The sequence below is a fragment of the Perca fluviatilis genome, chromosome 5, assembly GCF_010015445.1.
Source record: "Perca fluviatilis chromosome 5, GENO_Pfluv_1.0, whole genome shotgun sequence".
NCBI lineage: Eukaryota > Metazoa > Chordata > Actinopteri > Perciformes > Percidae > Perca > Perca fluviatilis.
The window spans coordinates 3,185,195-3,205,347 of NC_053116.1; the positions used below are offsets into that span (position 1 = coordinate 3,185,195).

The 20,153-nt window shown below is 38.9% G+C and overlaps 2 protein-coding genes across 2 annotated transcripts in view; both read right to left on the reverse strand.

Annotated features, from left to right (window-relative positions):
* LOC120558537 (zinc finger protein 239-like) overlaps positions 1-20,153 on the reverse strand; it is a 360,504-nt gene that overhangs the window by 325,915 nt on the left and 14,436 nt on the right. The window lies entirely within an intron of this gene.
* On the reverse strand, positions 84-6,976 carry LOC120559395. The gene is made up of 6 exons (XM_039801090.1): positions 6,516-6,976; positions 3,088-3,235; positions 2,689-2,832; positions 2,424-2,528; positions 1,810-2,074; positions 84-1,686 (listed from the first exon to the last, which is right to left on the reverse strand). The coding sequence occupies exons 1-6, from the start codon at positions 6,712-6,714 to the stop codon at positions 1,480-1,482; spliced, it is 1,068 nt and encodes a 355-aa protein (XP_039657024.1). The 5' UTR covers positions 6,715-6,976; the 3' UTR covers positions 84-1,479.

The window sequence follows — 20,153 nt, forward strand, 5'->3', positions numbered from 1 at the left end:
GAATTAAAGTGGTGCTTTTAGCATGACTCTTAGTGGAGAAACTCAGATTTACAGATCTGTCGATACAATTGAATGAGTGTTAGTCGACTAAGAATTTCTTCAATCGAGCACAGCCCTAGCAGTTTTTAAACTGTAATTCGGATATGCTGACTTTGAGACTCAGAAATTCCCCTAGAAGAAGGGTTTTATATTCTGCTTTTAAAACTGTAATCTTTGTTTTGCTTGATTTGCTAAACTCGATGATGGCTATGGAACTTCTTTGCAGAGTTTTTAAGGGCTTTCTGTTCGACCAAACTGTAAATGAGAAGACAATCTGAGACATGCAATGAAACAGGCAACCTGGCCCCCATATGTTCGGCACTAATCACCTCTCCTACTCGTACACTGTTTTAATTAAACTGCACACATATTTACTGAATGTAATGTGTTAACACTTATGTGGTCATTTTGTAAAGTTTATACTAACGTTTATATTATTAATTGTCTGTATCACTTTTTTTAGGCCCTCTACTGAATTGTTGTAGCCAGTAACTGGGAGGATGATCAATCTGCTTTTGGCTAAAATCAATATACAATGTATGTAGAATGATTGTTACAGAGAGTATGTGTTTGTCATCTCAAGCTACGCATACACAGGCACACACACACAAATAGTAATGCATGCAATTAAATGCATGCTTACCTTTAACAGTTATTCAAAATAAACAAATACTTTCAAATTTGTACATTTCTTTTTTTTTTTATTGTACTCCACCTAGCACTTTAGTGTACATTTAACTACTTTCTTAAACTAAGCCTTGTAATCTGACATGATGTTCTTTGGCTTTTTTTGTCTTGGGCCTACAGTCATCAGCCTTGTTCTAAAAATATAATATGGCAATATAAATAAAGCAAATAAGTAGATTAGCATTAAATATAGCCAACTGCACATTTGTGACTGAATTAAAATAATGAATATAGACAAAATGATGATACAGATTGCACCATATCGTCGCTTCCAATTTTTGATTTCACAAAGTTATTCCTTCAATTTAGGTTACATTTTACACTGTTACGTCTTTTGCTACGTGTCCCCCTCTCATTCCCCCTGCTCTGGTGTTTCCGAGCCCCTAAACCGGAGACATTTGGAAACACTTCTGACCCGTTTTGGTTTGGAATCTGGAGGGTTGTGTTTCAGCCTCAACGGCCGCAAACCTTTGGCAACACCGACACCAACGATTCTCCACCAGATTGGGTCTTATCGGTCACAACGTCTCGTTCTCTGAGACTAAGCTACTAACCTTACCATGGTAACTACCAGCAGCGGGCACAATCTCCACGCTGCCTCCTTTTTATGTCCAGCATACCAGAATGTAATGTACTGGAGATAAAAACACTTGGTGCACCTAGATCGCTTTTGGCTCAAAACTCAAACACTTAAAAACCGAAGCATAGCAATGTAGATGTAGCCTTAGTTTTCCCGATGAAACTGTTCTTGACCTAAGGTTCTTGGTTTAACATGCCTTTGAGTGTCTGAACAGTTTCAATGTAAACTGCCAATGCTTCACCGAAAGGAACATTACAGTTTGGTAGGGCTGCAAGTTCATGTTCACTCAATGGGCGCAGGAGCTGGATCTCAGGAACACTGACAAAAGATGCACAGGGAGTATGTGGTCCCTCCCAGTCGACACCATAATCCTCATCAACCTGAAATACAGAAGGAATACAGGTGTTCAGAATGTGTAGGCCATTACACTGTGGGTTAATAATTTTAATTGAGGCAGGGGATAAGATGGTATACATGATTACATGATCTAAAAATGGTTTTACCTGTGAGACATCTTGTCCCTCTTTGTGATTTAATAACCACAACTGCAAAGGTGAACGGTGGCTTGCAGTCCTCAGTCCATGATGATTCCATGCCTCCTTGAACAGCTGAAGATTATGCTGAATATGTGGCATGAAGCACCTGTGTAGTGCATACAGGTCAATCTCTTGATCAGGATTGAGTAACCCTTCAGCCTCCAACTGGATGAATATCGCGTAGTAGAGATCAAGAACATTTTCGTACACATCTCTCCAAAGGCGCTCAATTCTGTAAAGAAACAATAAAATAGCACCTACATTATATTGTATTTCTGGCAGTTCACATTATTCAACAGTTAGCAGAATGGAAAAGTTATGGCTCATGAGCCCTCCTCTTACGAGTTATGGCTGATTACCATTGCCACCTAAGTGGAGACGAAGTGTGACCACAGTTAAAAGAGAAGTCAGAGCTGGATTTCAGGTCATGATAGCATATTAAAATTATGTTAAACTGGTTAAGAACTATCACCTCATCCACCGCCTAAATTTAAATGTTATTTGAAATCGAGTATACGGTGGAGGCTTTTTCTCCAGATTTCATCCACCTTTAATGATGTGTTTAATTGTTATCTTCATACCTTTGGTTATGAACACTCCTTCCGGTAATATGAGAGTTCCTGTCCTCCCCACGGGTTTGTACCATGAAATGAGCAACCATAACATTCTCACCCCCCTTGTCAGATCTGTTTGGAAAAAATTTACATTTCTCTGAAGATGACTATCCAACATAATTGTACCTGTGTTACAAATTCTATGAAAACTTTATTTCATTCTAAAAAGACTCATTTTACATTCATGAATTCATTAATTATTATAAGACATTTGTAGGACAAAATGATGTACCTAACTTGGGATGGTACTCCATATTGACCAACAGCAGACATGAAACCATCAAGAACAGTTGAAGATCTGTTGTTGGTGGCACAATTTAGGTAAACAATCAGCCTGGAGAACCCATCAATGCCACCATGGACAACAATCCTCCACCTGTGTGAAATATAACGATTTATATTTGACTGGGACCTCATGGTCCAAATCACATTTGATAGAGGCACATCTTCTAGTGCTAAGGTTGGAGGGGTATGGTTTTGGCAGGTTGTGTGATATATAATGTGAAAAATAATATCCTATAATAGCCTCAACTTCTCCAGTCCTCTTCAACTAATACTAATTTAGTAGTCCAGACAGCACTGGCCTATTAAATTATGATGGATAGTACAAAAATAAGTAGGAAAAACGGACCTGATCAGCTTGTGATTGCCATCTATATGCCATAGACTATTTGGTGCAGGAACATTGTACTGACGACGCCTTGCAGTCTGTAGGGTTAACCTTCGCATAAAGATTGCTCCTGGATCAACTCGCTGCATTGATGCCCTTAATCGATGCCCTAATTGAAAAAGGAGATTCATGAACATTATGAAATAATCACTTAAGAAAACATAATTATTAGATGGCTGTTATTGCTGGACTAAAAATAAGAATACTGCAAGTATGTGGACTGATAAGTTTAAGTGTAAAGACTAGGAAGGATGTGGCTCTTTAAATTCTTAAACAAGCAGCAACAAGTACAAGTTGACAAATATGCACAAGTTCGTACTGGCTAAACCCATGTCATTTATAATAGGGGTTGGGTTTCTGTCTTAAATTTATACAAACAAAGTTAATTCTTACTTTGAATGTATATGCCTTGGATCGTACATGTCCCAGCATAATTTGGTAGCCAGCATTTGGATGTGTGCGCTGAATCCCCATCACCAATGCATCCAAATCATCATCTCCAATAGTAGAGTATCGGTCTGATTTTCTACATTAGAAAGAAAATTAAAATGTGTTAGCTAACTTGCAGGGGACAGGTACATGTATAATATATAACATAATGATGTAGGTTAGATGTAAAGTTTACAAAACATGCTTTCAGCCTCATTAACAAGGCACCGGACCCCCACTGCTCCTTATCCTACATCCTGGACTACAACCTTTAAACATCCTTAAATATTTGCACATACTGCACTGATCCATGCCATACAGCAGTGGTTCCCGACCTTTTTTCCTTGGCGCCCCCTGTTTTTGTCTAAGAAAAGCTGACGCCCCCCTAGCTAGCTCACTACAACGCTGCTGCGAATGTCGTGTCAATTCCGGTGTTTCGGTTTAACGAGAGGCCATGTTAACTGGCGACCATCAGCCAAATGCGTCTGCTGTTGTCGTAGTGACGACAGCTGTTGAAAACGGGAAGAGAATACGTAGCTGTCCGCGTGAATGCCTTTCAATTAAGTTGTCATTAAAATGTTAAAACAACGACGTTTACGTTACCTGTCTGACTTGTCTTTGGAGTGTTGTCTGAGGAAACTTGTCAGGTCGCGGTTTGAATGTGGCTTGCTGTTAAGGAAAACAGGAAGACAGCGTTGCTCTTCCCGTTAATGTCTATAATACGTTTTATTGAATAGACCTATTAGTCTTCAGATCTTGTTTAAGTAAACACATGTCACGCATGGATGTATTAAGAGAATGATGTCACGTAGAAAACTATGTAGCCCTTTTAAAAGTAGAAAATAAATTAATAAACAACTTGGATTCGAACTCATACCATTGTGGGGGAAAAAACCCAATTCAGCTGTGTAACGCACTGCGCCACCACATTGCATCATTAATTGATGGGCATGGCATGATATGAACTCAAACGTCACACAGAGTCTCTTAAAATTAGGAGGTAGCCAGATCAAGTTGTGACCATAACCACACTGCATGCAAATAACTGACAAGCTGCTCTTGCTCAGAAATTGTCTTTGTTTTGTTTGATTCTCACAAAAAATGTACATCTTGTATGTTTGTCCATGGTAAACACATTGAAATAATGCTACATCTGTCTATACTTGTATACCAAAAAAGCAGAAAAGTGCAATGTGATATACATATGTTTTTTTGGCACTTCTGGTTGGACGCTAACTGCATTTCGCTGTCTTTGTACTGTACTCTGCACAATGACAATAAAGTTGAATCTAATCATTCATGCTCCGTTTTGCACACCCTTATTTCATTATATCTGCCATGCCCCATGCACAGTTGCACAAATGCACATCCTCACCTGCACTGCTTTCATATCGGTTTACGCTCTTTTGCACTATTCATCTGCCCTGGCATGTTCAACTGTTCTCCCCACCTTTGTTGTCATACCATTTTTTTTTACATCTACTGTTCTACATCGCTAGCTAGACCACATTTTGCACTAACTATATAATGACTTTTTACTACATTTCAGCATTTATATAGTTTGCACTTACTGTATTTTGACTCTTTACTAAATCTCAGCAGTGATATGACTGTCTATTCATATTGTGTTATTACCTTATCACTTTCGCATATCCTTCGACTTACTTACACCTCACTTTGCGCCAGCTTTGTAATGCCAAACTGTACTGTTACCACATCAACATTTTATACCCATTTTATTATCTGGTTTTAAATGGCTGTTAATTGTGTTGGAAACCAGTAAAATAAAATGATCTTATGTACATGGACAGTGTGGTCAAAACTTAATCTAGCTGCCTACTGTTTTAAATATACGATATATGAGATATTTTGATGCTATACTTACCATAACTCATTGTAGAACCTGTGGTCTACTGTGTTGGTCTTCTAGTCTCTTGCTTTTTTCCCCACAATGGCACGAGTTCGAATCCCGTGAAATCATGTTTGTTTATTTATTGATTGATTTATTATTTGATTTATCAGAGATGGACACTTGAGTTTCAAGTTTATTTCAATGTGTTTACCATGGACAAACATACAAGACGTGCATTTTTTGTGAGAATCAAACAAAACAAAGACAATTTCTGAGCAAGAGCAGCTTGTCAGTTATTTGCATGCAGTGTGGTTATGGTCACAACTTGATCTGGCTACCTCCTAATTTTAAGAGACTCTGTGTGACGTTTGAGTTCATATCATGCCATGCCCATCAATTAATGATGCAATGTGGTGGCGCAGTGCGTCACACAGCTGAATTGGTTTTTTCCCCCCACAATGGTATGAGTTCGAATCCAAGTTGTTTATTAATTTATTTTCTACTTTTAAAAGGGCTACATAGTTTTCTACGTGACATCATTCTCTTAATACATCCATGCGTGACATGTGTTTACTTAAACAAGATCTGAAGACTAATAGGTCTATTCAATAAAACGTATTATAGACATTAACAGGAAGAGCAACGCTGTCTTCCTGTTTTCCTTAACAGCAAGCCACATTCAAACCGCGACCTGACAAGTTTCCTCAGACAACACTCCAAAGACAAGTCAGACAGGTAACGTAAACTTCGTTGTTTTAACATTTTAATGACAACTTAATTGAAAGGCATTCACGCGGACAGCTACGTATTCTCTTCCCGTTTTCAACAGCTGTCGTCACTACGACAACAGCAGACGCATTTGGCTGATGGTCGCCAGTTAACATGGCCTCTCGTTAAACCGAAACACCGGTAGTGATTAAAAAAGCAGCTGGGTAATTTGTCCACTGCTAGCGATAGCACGGCAGCACCACAGAACAGCCCGACTCATAGCTAAATACTGTATATGGCTACTACCACAGCCCGTAAAGGGGGGGTAAAAAGCGCCAGTATTACAAATGTTTTTGCCCACCATAGCCTACTCTTTAGCTCAATAAGTAAGTTAACTCACCTAAGGCCTTCTTCGGCCAATCTCCTCTGAATCGTGCTGGATGACACACCAAACAGATCCGCGATTTCTCGGGTTGATAGACCGGACAACACAAAGTTAGCCAGCTTATCGCCAGGAATATCCAGAGGCGGGCGTCCAGCACCTGTGCTTGTAGTACCAGCGCTAATGTTAACTTCTTGAACTTGGACATCTTCCACATGCACGCGGTGCTCAATCAGTCTTAAACAATTTAAAACTTCGTCGTCTATGTATATATCTTGAAGAGCACTTATCCGCCCTAGTATTTCCACAAAATCATCAATATGTGTCAAAATAGTATCTGCAGATAACCAGTGTTGATCGATTTGATCTGCTAATGCTAGCATGCTATCTCGGAGCCCACCGATGTCTTCCATTATGTCAACACTCTCACGTCACTTCGCCAGCCTCTTTTTGCCCACGGCTCTGTTGTCTGTTCTGAATGTGAGAGATAGCCACGCCCCCTGATTTGCATATAAGAAGTGGAAATAGAGATATATAAATAGAGAGGGAAATAAATAAAAGTGGCATTAGGAAAATAAAAGTCTCTTGAAATAAATAAATAAATAATAAAAGTCTCTTGAAATAAATAAATAAATAAAAGTCTCTTGAAATAAATAAATAAATAAATAAATAAATAAAAGTCTCTTGAAATAAATAAATAAATAAGGCATTAGGAAAATAAAAGTCTCTTGAAATAAATAAATATGGACTTATGAAATAAAAGTACCATGAAATAATTATTTATTTAATTATTTATGTATTTATTGCCTAATTTATTTCATTATGTATTTCTTTATTTATATATTTATTCATTTATTTAATTGTGAATAAAACGGCATTCCATAGACTTTGGGCTTTTTCACTTTTTAAACCTATTACATGCCCAAAAAACATATACAACACAGTTAAGGAAAGGGAAAAAGCCAAAAAGCATAATATCACCTCTTTAAGGTCCTTGTTTCACAAAATTAATATAAAATTTACAGATTGGATGCTCTATATGTAATAAGTATTTATAAAATTAAATGTCCAAATTTAGCATACAAAGCTTGTCCTTTTGATGAGTCAAATGTATACTATGCAAAAATGTGTTTATGGTTAAATCGCTTACAAGAACACAACGTTGTTTACAAGAGCACCGATTCAACATATATCTAGCCTCTTAATTTTGCTCTCAAAGTTCAGATTGATGAAAAATGTAGTATATTGTATGTTTAGTTAGGAGAGCTCCAAATGCGACAAATATTTAATTTAATTATGTTATTAAAGTACAGACACACTTCACAGAAACGTTTTATTAAATTTAGGTAAAGTTACTCTGTAAAAACTTCTTTTGTCTTTCTTAAGATCCACCAGATTACTGCAGTAAAGGTACTAATACCACACTGTAAAATACTCTGTTACAAGAGTCCTGCAGTGAAAATGTTACTTCAGTAAAAGTGTGTAAGTATCATCAGGAAAATGTAGTTAAAGTATTAAAACATTGTAGAAAGTGTAAAGGATCCAACCAGTTGTGTGTTTAATGGTCTAATCATTTCAGCTGGACTTGTAGCCGTTATATTGTTGGCTAGTTTACTTTAGAATAAAACATCAGATTTGATAAACTACATGTGTTTTATCTTTATGTGTAAAGTAACTAGTAACTAAAGCTGTCAGATGAATGTAGTGGATTAAAAAGTACAATATTTACTCAAGTACAATTACCTCAACATTTGGACTTAAGTACAGTACTGGAGTAAATGTACTTAGTTACATTCCACCGCTGAAATCCACACTGATGTGTTACACTTAGGACAGAACGGACCCAAACGCAGAACTCAGCAAAAATAAGTTTATTAGGGAAATGAGGGTAGGGGGTAGTGGGAAGGTGGATGCCAGGGACGAGAGCTTGGGCACGGAGACTGGAGCGGGGAACAGAGAGGGAGCTCCGAGAGCACGGGGCTGAGAGATCCGAGGGGGAGGTACTGGAGCCAGAGTCGGCGCCAGAGCAGATCTACTGGAGGGGCATTGGGTCATCAGCGGGGGGGCACTGCTGTTTGAAATTTTTTTTAACGCAGTGGCGACATAGTCCAACACAGCAGAAATGTTGATAAAAAACAAAATACGTTTTTCTTCATTAAAATTAATTATTAGCGAATTTCGTTTTCTTTGTTGTTAATTTCCATATTCATGATCATTCCATATTCCATAACAGATCTAACTTTACTTAATCACTTCACTCCACTTAATTGGGAACGCACAGGAGAGAGACAAAGAGAGTGGCAGATTCCAGCAGGCTTGCCATTGTGTATCTCCTTTTTAATATAAGAAACTTTTAAAAGGATATCATGAAAGCAACTACGACGAGGCTATAGGAGTTTACGGTTATCCGGTCCCCACTGCTGACCATTTGTAAACTCAGATTGATGAGAGGGCTCTTTAACATAGGCTAATATCAATGTGATTTGGAACATAGACAAGAATTTAAAGACTAGTCTCCTACTTTGCCTTTGTAGAATGGAATCGGTGAGTCTTCAATAATTTGTTTTCCAAGCATTTAGCTACATGAAGCCGAAGCGCCAGGTCAGCTCTCAGAAACCGTGGCTGTGCTGGTGGTGGTGGCCGTATGTCAGAGTCTGCTGCTGGAAGAGGCTGAAGGGGAGGAGGTCTAAGCCATTTTCGTAAATCCATTTTTTGACAATAATTAGGCTAACTGCCTATGTAGACGGACAAACGGTTATTTCTATACTTTTCGATTCCAACCAACAGAAATGGAAATGGATTCTGCGCACTGCAGCTCAACCAGTGTCGGCGCTATGGTGAGGCATTCGAGGGCCGCTGAGTAAACTTAACCCTCATGCCCTCCTTAAAAAAACGTACTCTCGACACCTTCGAGGCAAAAATGTCCACGCACACAAAAACTGTTATTAAATCATCATATATCAATATTTGTTTCTGCTTTTTTTTCATAAATCACTTAAACAACTTGTAACCTAATCAAAACTACCAAACATTCAATCATTTTCAGGATTTTAACCCTTTAAATGCCAGTTTATTTATTTGAAGTATTTCATTTTTTATTACAAAAAACACAAAAAATGATTTTTTTTTCCATATAATGAATAATATCTAGATGGGGCTTTGGTGGTGATTAGAGGCTTGGATATGTCAAAGATAAGCAACAAAATTAATTTGATTGCATTAGTATTTTTTACATAGTTCCAGATACTCCCTTTGGACACCTTCGAGGCAAAAATGTACATGTCCAAAAAACTGATATTAAATCATCATATATCAATATTTTTTTCTGCTTTTTTTCATAAATCACTTAAACAACTTGTAAATTGCTCAAAACTACCATAAATTTAATAATTTTCTGGATTTTAACCCTTTAAATGCCAGTTTTAAATCTTTGAAGTAACAATTATTTATGAAAAACCCAACAAAACATAAATTATTTTCCATAAAATAAATCATAGGGGAATGGGGCTTTGGTGGTGATTAGAGGCTTGGATATGTCAAAGATAAGCAACAAAACTGATTTGATTGCATTAGTATTTTTTATGTAGTTCCAGATACTCCCTCTGGACACCTTCGAGGCAAAAATGGCCCCATTGACTTCCATTATAACCACATGTTTTGATCTCACTGCCTTTACAGTATAAAACCATGCATTCTGTAATGTCAGCATTTCATTTGGAAGAAAACTAGTCATATTTGACATTTTTACAGTATTTCACCAGATTCAACCATTTTGCCCTTGTAGGCCGATGCATGAAATTATAGTTATATTATGGAGCTGTGTGTGTGTGTGTGTGTTTGTGTTCGTGTGTGTGTGTGTGTGTGTGTAGGTGTGTTTGTGTGTGTGTGTGTGTGTATATATGTGTATGTGTGTGTGTGTGAGAGTTTGCGTAAACCTGTAAGCAAGCAATGATCATTTTAGGGCTGAAAAAAGGCATCTTTTGAAGGATGCATTTCATGTGTCTTTGAAGACGTGCTTGAATAAAAACATTGTCTCCTGCATTTGCTGTAAACTGGCGCTTATCATTTCAAATGGTTTGTGGGACATGGTGGCCCTGAAGACTGGTCTCCCACTATGGACATCCCACAGGCTCCGGGTGGATTCCCCTTTGGACCGGTACACACCAGCCAAGTGTGAAGTCCCATGTATGTTAAAATCTCTTGAGCATCCACATCACTCCATCCTGAGATTGAACACCTCCCCGTAGGTTTGTCATTTCCTGAATCAGCTGATCATGTCAAGAGTGAAGAAAAGGTGGAAAGAGGATGCCACATCATGGATTCTTGATATGGCATATCTCGTGGGCTCTGGCATCATGCCGGTCGGTGCTTGAATGTTGCGCAGCGTCTCAGTATTAGATGGTAAACGACTTGCCAATTCTTCACTGTCCATTCACTGTTAGGGTGGACAGGATCTTCAGTGTCCTCTCCACTTTCAGAGGGCCTCTCCTCAGAGGTTAGAGGCGCGCTGCCCAGTGTTGAGGACTGGACTCCAGTGACCATTTTTGTCAGACTCCAGTGTCATCTTCAGATGAGTCCTGCAGTTGGCTGGAAGATAAAGGCTCCTTCTCTTTGCTCCAGGTCTTTCTCTTTCTTAGAGCCAGGTGCATAAACACACTAATAGTTGTTTTTGTTTACAACAAATGCAGGAGACAATGTTTTTATTAGCAACGCCTTTCAAAGACACATGAAATGCATCCTTCAAAAAAAAGCCCTTTTTTCACCCAGATTTACACAAATCTCTCTCACACACAGACACGCATGCATACACACACACACACACACACACACACACACACACACACACACACACACACACACAACACACAACACACACACAGCTCCATAATATAACCGCCAAAGTAAGGTGCGCTTTTTTCACCACTAAAATTATCTTTGTTTGTTTACAGATTTACACAAACTCTCTCACACACAGACATGCATACATACATGCATGCACACACACACACACACACACACACACACACACGCATACACATACACGCACACACACACACACACACACACACACACACGCATACATACACGCACACGCACACACACACACACACACACCCACCCAACCCACACACACACACCCACCCACCCACACACCCACAGACACACACAAATATACATATATACACACACACACACACACACACACACACACACATATACACACACACACACACGCACGCACGCACGCGCGTGCACACACACACACACACACACACACACACACACAGCTCCATAATATAACTATAATTTCATGCATCGGCCTACAAGGGCAAAATGGTTGAATCTGGTGAAATACTGTAAAAATGTCAAATATGACTAGTTTTCTTCCAAATGAAATGCTGACATTACAGAATGCATGGTTTTATACTGTAAAGGCAGTGAGATCAAAACATGTGGTTATAATGGAAGTCAATGGGGCCATTTTTGCCTCGAAGGTGTCCAGAGGGAGTATCTGGAATTACATAAAAAACAATACTCAATGCAATCAAATTTGTTTTGTTTGTTGTTGACATATCGATCTATCCATCCAACACCCAAAGCCCCATCTACATATTATTCATTATATGGGAAAAAAATCTTTTTTGTGGGTTTTTTTTTATAAAAATGACATACTTCAAATACATAAACTGGCATTTAAAGGGTTAAAATCCTGAAAATGATTGAATGTTTGGTGGTTTTGATTAGGTAAGAAGTTGTTTAAGTGATTCATGAAAAAAAAGCAGAAAAAAATATTGATATATGATGATTTAATAACAGTTTTTGTGTGCGTGGACATTTTTGCCTCGAAGGTGTCCAGAGGGTACAAAATGAATCATTTAAGTATAAAAGACATGTAAGAGTAAAAAACACTGGATTTAAAAAATTTGACTGAAAAGAAGGATTCCTACAAAATTTCATGCCATAGAGATAGTAACACAGCAAAAAAACTTGAGAAAAATGTACAAAAATGACCGAAGAGGGCATGTAGGTTAAGCATTGACCAAGCTTCTATTAGTGTGTGTAAAAAATTTTTTTTAAAAAAAAAAAATATAATTTTTAAGCACCTGTATCATCATGGCTGCCTCTTGGCTTTGTCTCTGCCTGTTGGTTGCCACATGCAGGCCAGCTGACAGTCTTGCCTGGGCCCAGGACGAGATAATCTTAAAAGCCCCCCCCCCCCACGCCCAGAGCTCTCCTTTTCCCTTGCTCTTCCTCTCTTCTGCTCTTCCTCTCCTGTTCCTCTCCTCTGCTTTTCCTCTCCTCTGATCTTCCTCCTCCCCTCTCCTCTTCTCACATCTCTCACTGTGTGTGATCAGTCTCTGATCCATCCTGCTCAGACTGGGCAGCGGGCCCCTCCTGCATCTCTCTCTCTCTCTCTCTCTCTCTCTCTCTCTCTCTCTCTCTCTCCGGTAGCCTGACTCTGTCCCTCCGTTGCGGGGCAGCGGGCCCCTCCCGCATCACTCTCTCTGTCCCCTGACTGCAGCTGGATCTCTCTCCTCTCTGTCTCATCCTCTCGGAGCTACCAAACTCAACTGTTAAACTACTACTACTGTCAAAGAGAACGTGTTGTCTCAGGCTTTTATACAAGCTGATGGACGTTAACATTAGAGCTGGCCTGTTAGCTTACGTTACAAGGCTCGTTGGCTGCGCTGTTTCTTACCTTGCTCTACGTTGACTTTAGGCTATTAGTTCTAGCTTCACCGTCACCACCTTTTTTTAAATAATTGTTTAGAAAATCTCTAAGGCCTCTATTTTCTTCTTCTCTTTTCTTTCCTTTCCTTTTCTGAGCACCGGACTTGTGCTGACCGGACATTTTGAGCGTACTGAACTTCAAATCTAGCCTACTGACAACTTCAAATTTTGATCAGTGGCCAAACCATTTTCGTGTGGGGGGGATGGGGGAGGGGGGGGGGTTGACCACTATTACAAGGACAATTAGGAAGAAAACAACTAAAAAGCTTTTATGTAACTGAAATATTACATATTTTTTTCCACAAAAAGGTCTATTTTAATTATTATTTTTTAAATTATTCCATCATTTAATGAGGGCCCAGTTCTGGGCCCCCCCTACCGTGGGCCCGGGACAACAGACCCGTTTGTCCCCCCCTATCGGCGGGCGTGGCCACATGGGACCATTTCTGTGACTTTTAGGTAGGTAGGTAATTGTGTTAAGTCAGTTTATGCTTTTAAAGTGTTTTTAAATACTGAGATGTATATTTTGCAGCAGTTTGTTGCTGGCCTGACTGATGTCCGCTTGGGCCTGGAGGCGAGTGATGAATTCCCTCTTAGCCTACTCAGTACATTTTAGTGAAGGTATGTAACTTAAAGTAGCAAGTCTGGTATGATCACTACCTGAGTATATGTTATCACCTGTTGACCACTGCTTTTAAACTTGTCATTAATGTAATCTTCTGTCTGAATTGTAGGTGGTCAGCTGCTGTTTTGCCTTAGTTTAGTTGTTTTGGGATTTTAAGCATTTTAGTACAGCTATGTTAGTTCCCCCAGGACACCCCTGTTTGGTTTGCTTGTGTTTTAGGTTTGCTTGTGTTTTAGGTTATCAAGTGGTTTATTGTTTTCTTTATTTTGTTACTTTGCTTTGCAGTGGAGCTAGTAGCCAGCTTGTGGTGGAGACTAGGCACGTTAGTGTGGTTCCCTTCACAGATTGTAGTGATAACGGCACGGTGACACGATTTGTGGTTGCAGTGAGCACATGCGGTGGGGAAGTTGGTGTACCCCCGGCACACACCCTTAGTAGACTGTCTCTCCACAGCTGGCCTCTGCCCACTTTCTCCCCCCTTTACTTTGATAATTTAAGCCATAACTTGGAGTGTATCTGTTTTAAAAAGAAATAACCTGATTTCTATCTATCTATCTATCTATCTATCTATCTATCTATCTATCTATCTATCTATCTATCTATCTATCTTTTACAGGCACTTCCAGTCATAAATTATCCATTAATAAATTAATATTTCTTTTGTAACCATATCTGTCTTACTTCAGTTAGTGAACCTGTTTAGCCTTTTGTGTAACTGGGGTGCTTGTTGAAGTAGAAATAAACATATCTTGGGGTGGAAGTCCCCAGGTGGCGTTGTCAGCACAGATGTTCACAAGTCATTTTTTGGAAGTCCAAGTTGAGTCTCAAGTCTTTGAGCTTGAGTTCAAGTCAAGTCTCAAGTCTTTTGCCACGAGTCCAAGGGCGTTTCTCAATACCAAGAATGCAAACTACGGACTTGTGTTCTTGAGGAGAACGTTCTTGCTGGTTGTTCTTGGAAGAATTAACTCGCAAGTTCACAAGCACAGAAAACACTGTTAACAGTTTGAGACGATGTGTTCTTCCTGTTATTGCTCAACACTCCCAGCACAGAGGCTACCTGCAGGGCTCCAAAATACCAGCTAGAAATAAAAACCACAACAATATAACTACTTTGTATTAAAACAATCTCCGGACAAGAAAACCTCATAATGCTACAACTATTGCAATAACATTGAAAAATAAAACTAATTGAGCTTTAATTTTATTGTTTATGGTTTAGCTCAAACACCCCTTACTTGTTCAAAAGAGTGGAACGCGATCCTATTAGAACGTGATACCCTCACGTTATTTTGAAGATTGGGGTCACGTTTTTTATACTAATGTATTTCAATGAGAAGCATCTTATGTAATCACAGCACGAAACTTTCTGCCAGTCGGGCTGCAGCAGAGAAGCTGGATACAGCTTTGATATTATTGGTATTTTTAGCCCAATAACCGCTGTTTTAATCAACATTTATTCACCAGATCTTATCACGGTTTATATGTATTTCTTTTAATGTTATTATTTCGGTCTATTTCGGCCAGGGAAGCTGGATTGCTTTGATGTTTATTGATATTTTTAAAACTATAACGCTACATCTTTCAACATGTATTTAGCTGTTATCATGGCATGCATTTCTTTATTTTAATAATATTATTTCGGTCTTATTACCGGGTAAATATTACAGTAAATAAGACAGAACAATAGGCTACGATATGAGCGAGCTGGGCGCATTCAAAGCCGATGTCCCACGATGCAATGCGGGCATTCATTCACAGAATCAGACAGCGATCAGCGGGTCTATAACGCCTGCATCACTTCAATGTAGCTACGTTAGGGATCATGTAGAGCGTTGTTATAGCGACTACAACAACGACGGGGTGATCAGGACCCCGACGCCAATCTTCTTTCAGCGGATCGATTGATAGCTCTCCTCCAGAGGGAACAGTACTGCGTCCATGGCAACGCTCTGCTATGCATGGCAACGGTGTGTTATACTTAGCAACGGTCTGTTATCAAGAAAATAAAAGACCGTATTCTACATTAGAATTCAAGCAAGCCATGTAATAAATATAATATATATAATCAGTGGTTTTGTCACCAGCAACAACATGTTGCTCAGTTATGTTCCAGTAAGTTATGCACCGTTTAAAAAAATCAGCTGAAGACTCCGGAAGTGACGTCGTAATTACCGCTCGGCGGGTAGAAAAGATACAAATACAGGGGGGTTGCGCAAGATGGCGACCGTGGTGGTTGACATGTGCTAAGCTCTGCAACACTAGCTGAGTACTTATGCTTTACGATAAGGCTAATTATTTTGCAACTTGCTGAACTATCAGATTTTGAAACGACGAACCGACAAGTAAGGGTTAGCTACCAACATAAGAACTTTGACGGCCAGAAACAACCCTTTATTGACGACACGTGCAAAACCGATATAGCATTCCAAGCTAACAACACGAGACTCGTGAACCACAATGGCAAAGAGAGACGCAAAAAAAGGCATAAAAGGAGGTAGGGCTGGGCGATATATCGATATAAACAAATATATCGATATATTTTTAAATGAGATATGGAATTAGACCATATCGCATATATCGATATAGTTCAAATGTGATCCTTGCTCCCATAGATATGTCGCCGTGAGGTTCTAAACATACGTCAAAACCCGCCGCCATCTTGGAACAGGGGTCCGAAGCATTCAGATCAACGCTAAAGATGCCGGACTTTTGTACTGCGCTTAATTATGTTCGATAGAGGAAATGAAAAGAACAAACAGCATGGATAACATTTAACAGGTGACAATGTGTTTTATGATTATATATGCCGCCTTCGACCAGCACCATCTCAGCCCGGCAGCGGAGGCGGAGAGCCCGTGGCGGCCGCAGCGTTCTCCTCTCCCCGGGCAAAAACACAGCTTCGCTTCGCTGCTGCGCCGGTCCCCCGCTGATCCAGATCGGACCAGCCAAATACAGAGTTGTGACCGGTAGGATCTTACACGTAGTCCAGGAGCCGAACTGTATGTCGATATCGGCGGAAAGTTCCACTAAGTTTGCCGCGGCAGGCGGACTCAAAGAAGCTACAGCCGGGGCAGCGACCGTCTGCGGCTGCAGGATCTGGAGCTCAGTGCCCGTTAAAATTACATGTAACGCTTAAATACATCCAGAAATAAATAGTGGAGGAATGAGCCTGGACATTTCAGTCTGTTTAAACTTCACCTTGAAGCAGAAACTCTTAGTTCAGAAGGGTGAAGTTTCCGTTTGGACTCAGATCTGTGAACCGATCATAATAAATTTCTTTGTTTTGTAGTCGATAGTTCATCTTTTAGTTTACTTAAGTGGAAGCAGTATCAAGTGGAAGAATGGGACTATAACCTAGGTTTACAGACATGAGGCATTACATTTTGAACAAAGTAGATTATATTAATATCAAAAGCTTAATTGACCTTTGGAACGAATCACAAATAGCCTATGGAGCTTTGATTTCAAAAAAGTTACTCCTGTTATACAGTATTTAGGTTTACATTTTATTGTTATTTGAACAGCTGAGCATTTAATCATGAACCAGGTGAAGAAACCGGTTTATTATTTATTTGATTTTGCAACTGTTTCTATGAAACTACTTGTGACATGTCATATTTGATTTGGGCTTTGACTGAACATTTGCTCTCACTTCGCGGAAAAAATATCGGGATATATATCGTATATCGATATTCAGCCAAAATATATCGGGATATGACTTTTGGTCCATATCGCCCAGCCCTAAAAGGAGGACTGATAATGGATGTGGACCCGGATGACAACTTTTTAGGTTTGTGTTCGCCTCTTCCAGACACTCCAATTAATAGTCCAAACCCAAAGAAAGTATGTGCTAGCAAGAACGAGGTCTCTAACGCCGACATTCTTAAAGCCATTTTTGAGCTGAAGGAGCGCTTTTCCGCCTTTGAACAACGGATAAATAACAACTCCGCAGACATCACCTTGGTTAAAGAAGAAGTGAAAGGCCTGGGTTTTCAAGCAAAGGAGACGGAAGACAAGGTGAAAAAGCTAGATAAGAGCATTGAAGAACTAAAAGAGAAAACTGAAGAAGGCGAGCGTTACAGCAGAAGATGGAATCTGCGACTCCTCAACCTTCCTGAAAAGGTGAACGAAAATGTAAGAGAAGAAGTTATGAAGATACTGAGTCAGATCACACCTGATGATAAAAGCAAGCTTGGTTTCTTGATCGACACAGTACACAGAGTTGGGCGCCCCAGAGATGATAAGACACCGCGTCCAATTATTATCCAGTTCAACATGCGTACCTTTAGGTACAAGATTTGGAAGGACTCGCGCAATGCTGAAATTATGAAGAATCTGAATCTCCGTGTCGCCGAGGATCTGACCCGCTCCGAGAGAGAATGCAGAAATAAACTGTGGCCCCTGGTCGAGCAAGCTCGTAAGGACGGAAAGAAGACCAGATGGCAAGGACCAGTCGCCTTCATCGATGGGGTGAAATTTGTTGCATAAAATCTTCACCAAGTGTAACCGTCTAGATATGATAACCAGGCAAGTAAATGTTTGACAAGTGGACAATTAAATAATATAACGTTAATAAGGCCTTAAGACAGGTCAATATTTTGTTTTTTGGTACTCCCAGTGTTCAGGGTATTTCTAATAACTACCAAAGGTTAAGGGTTCCTACTAGCTCTTATCTTCTGTTCACCTTGTTTGTAGGCATCAAACCGTTTTTTTAGTTTTTTACCCTTTTACTTTATTTATTTATACATACGGTACTGGTTGTATGGCAAACAATACTTTCATTAACCTTAAAGTTATTTCTTTAAATGTCAAAGGCATACGAAACGTTTCTAAAAGGAAGGCTATTTTTCTATTCTGTAGACGCTCTAATGCAGATTTAATTTTTCTACAAGAGACTCACTCATGTGATGATGATAGGAAATTCTGGAGAAGTCAATGGGGGGATCAGATTTACTTAAGTCATGCTTCTAATCACTCAGCAGGAGTAGCTATTTTGTTCAACAAATTTAAAGGTGATGTGTTAGAATCCCACCTTTCTAAAGAGGGTAGATGGATTATCTTAGAGTAAATAATGTGATTCTGGTGTTAAATAATGTATATGGACATAATAACAATGCTTTGGCAAAAAACATGTTTTCTCAACTAGCAGGAGAGTTAAAAAACTTGAAAGAGAAATACAAAGATGCTCATTTAATTATCGGTGGTGATTTAAATGATACAGCAGATGATCAAATGGATAGATTACCAGCAAGGATTTCCCCTAACTCAAAATTTAAAACTATATCTTATTTATGTGAACAACTTAATGTTATTGATGTCTGGCGTTATTTGCATCCTCATCAAAAAGAATATACATGGAGCAATGTTAGTGGTTCTTTACAATCTCGAATTGATCTATGGTTACTATCCTCCTTTACTTTACAATTTGTTTCGGAAACATTACATAGCTACGCCCCTTTTTCAGATCACAAAGTGATAGTCGTCACTTTTGCTAATCCACAAGAACAAACCAGGAAATCTCGTGGTTTCTGGAAGTTTAACTGTAATCTATTGAATGATGAAGCCTTCTGTAAGTCAGTGGAAGCTATTGCATCTGATATCTTTTCGTGCATTGACCTTAATAATGTTCAAAAATGGGAGTTTTTTAAATTTAAAATCAGAGAAATGACCATTAAATATAGTAAGGAATTGAAAAAACGTAACACTATTAGAGAACTTGAAACTATGACAGAACTGAACTCCTTATTAAATAAAGGAAATCTTACTGAAGAGGAAGACTTAAAACTGTCAAGTCTGAAGGAAGAGGTTGACCAATTGTACATAAATATGACCAAAGGAGCCTTTATACGCTCTAGAGCAAAGTGGTTGGAGGAAGGTGAGAGAAATACAAGCTACTTCTTTGCACTGGAAAAAAGAAATTTTAAGAGAAATATTATTACTTCTTTAAAAATAGATAATTCTATAAATTCCAATCCGTCTGATATAGCAAATTATACCTCTTTTCTATTCTGTTCTATACTGCTCCCATTATAACCAAACAGAGGATGAGAAATTTATAAATAAAATTAGAAAATTTATCCCTCAAATTTCTAATGATTTTAAATCAGATTGTGATAAACCTATTTCAAAACTTGAAATTCTTGAAGCTGTAAATAAAATGAAAAAAGGTAAATCTCCAGGAATGGATGGTCTTCCTGTTGAATTTTATAGATGTTTTTGGAATATAATTGAAACTCCATTTTTTAACATGTTAAATGATTGTATTGATAGTGAGGATATGACTACTACTATGAAGCAAG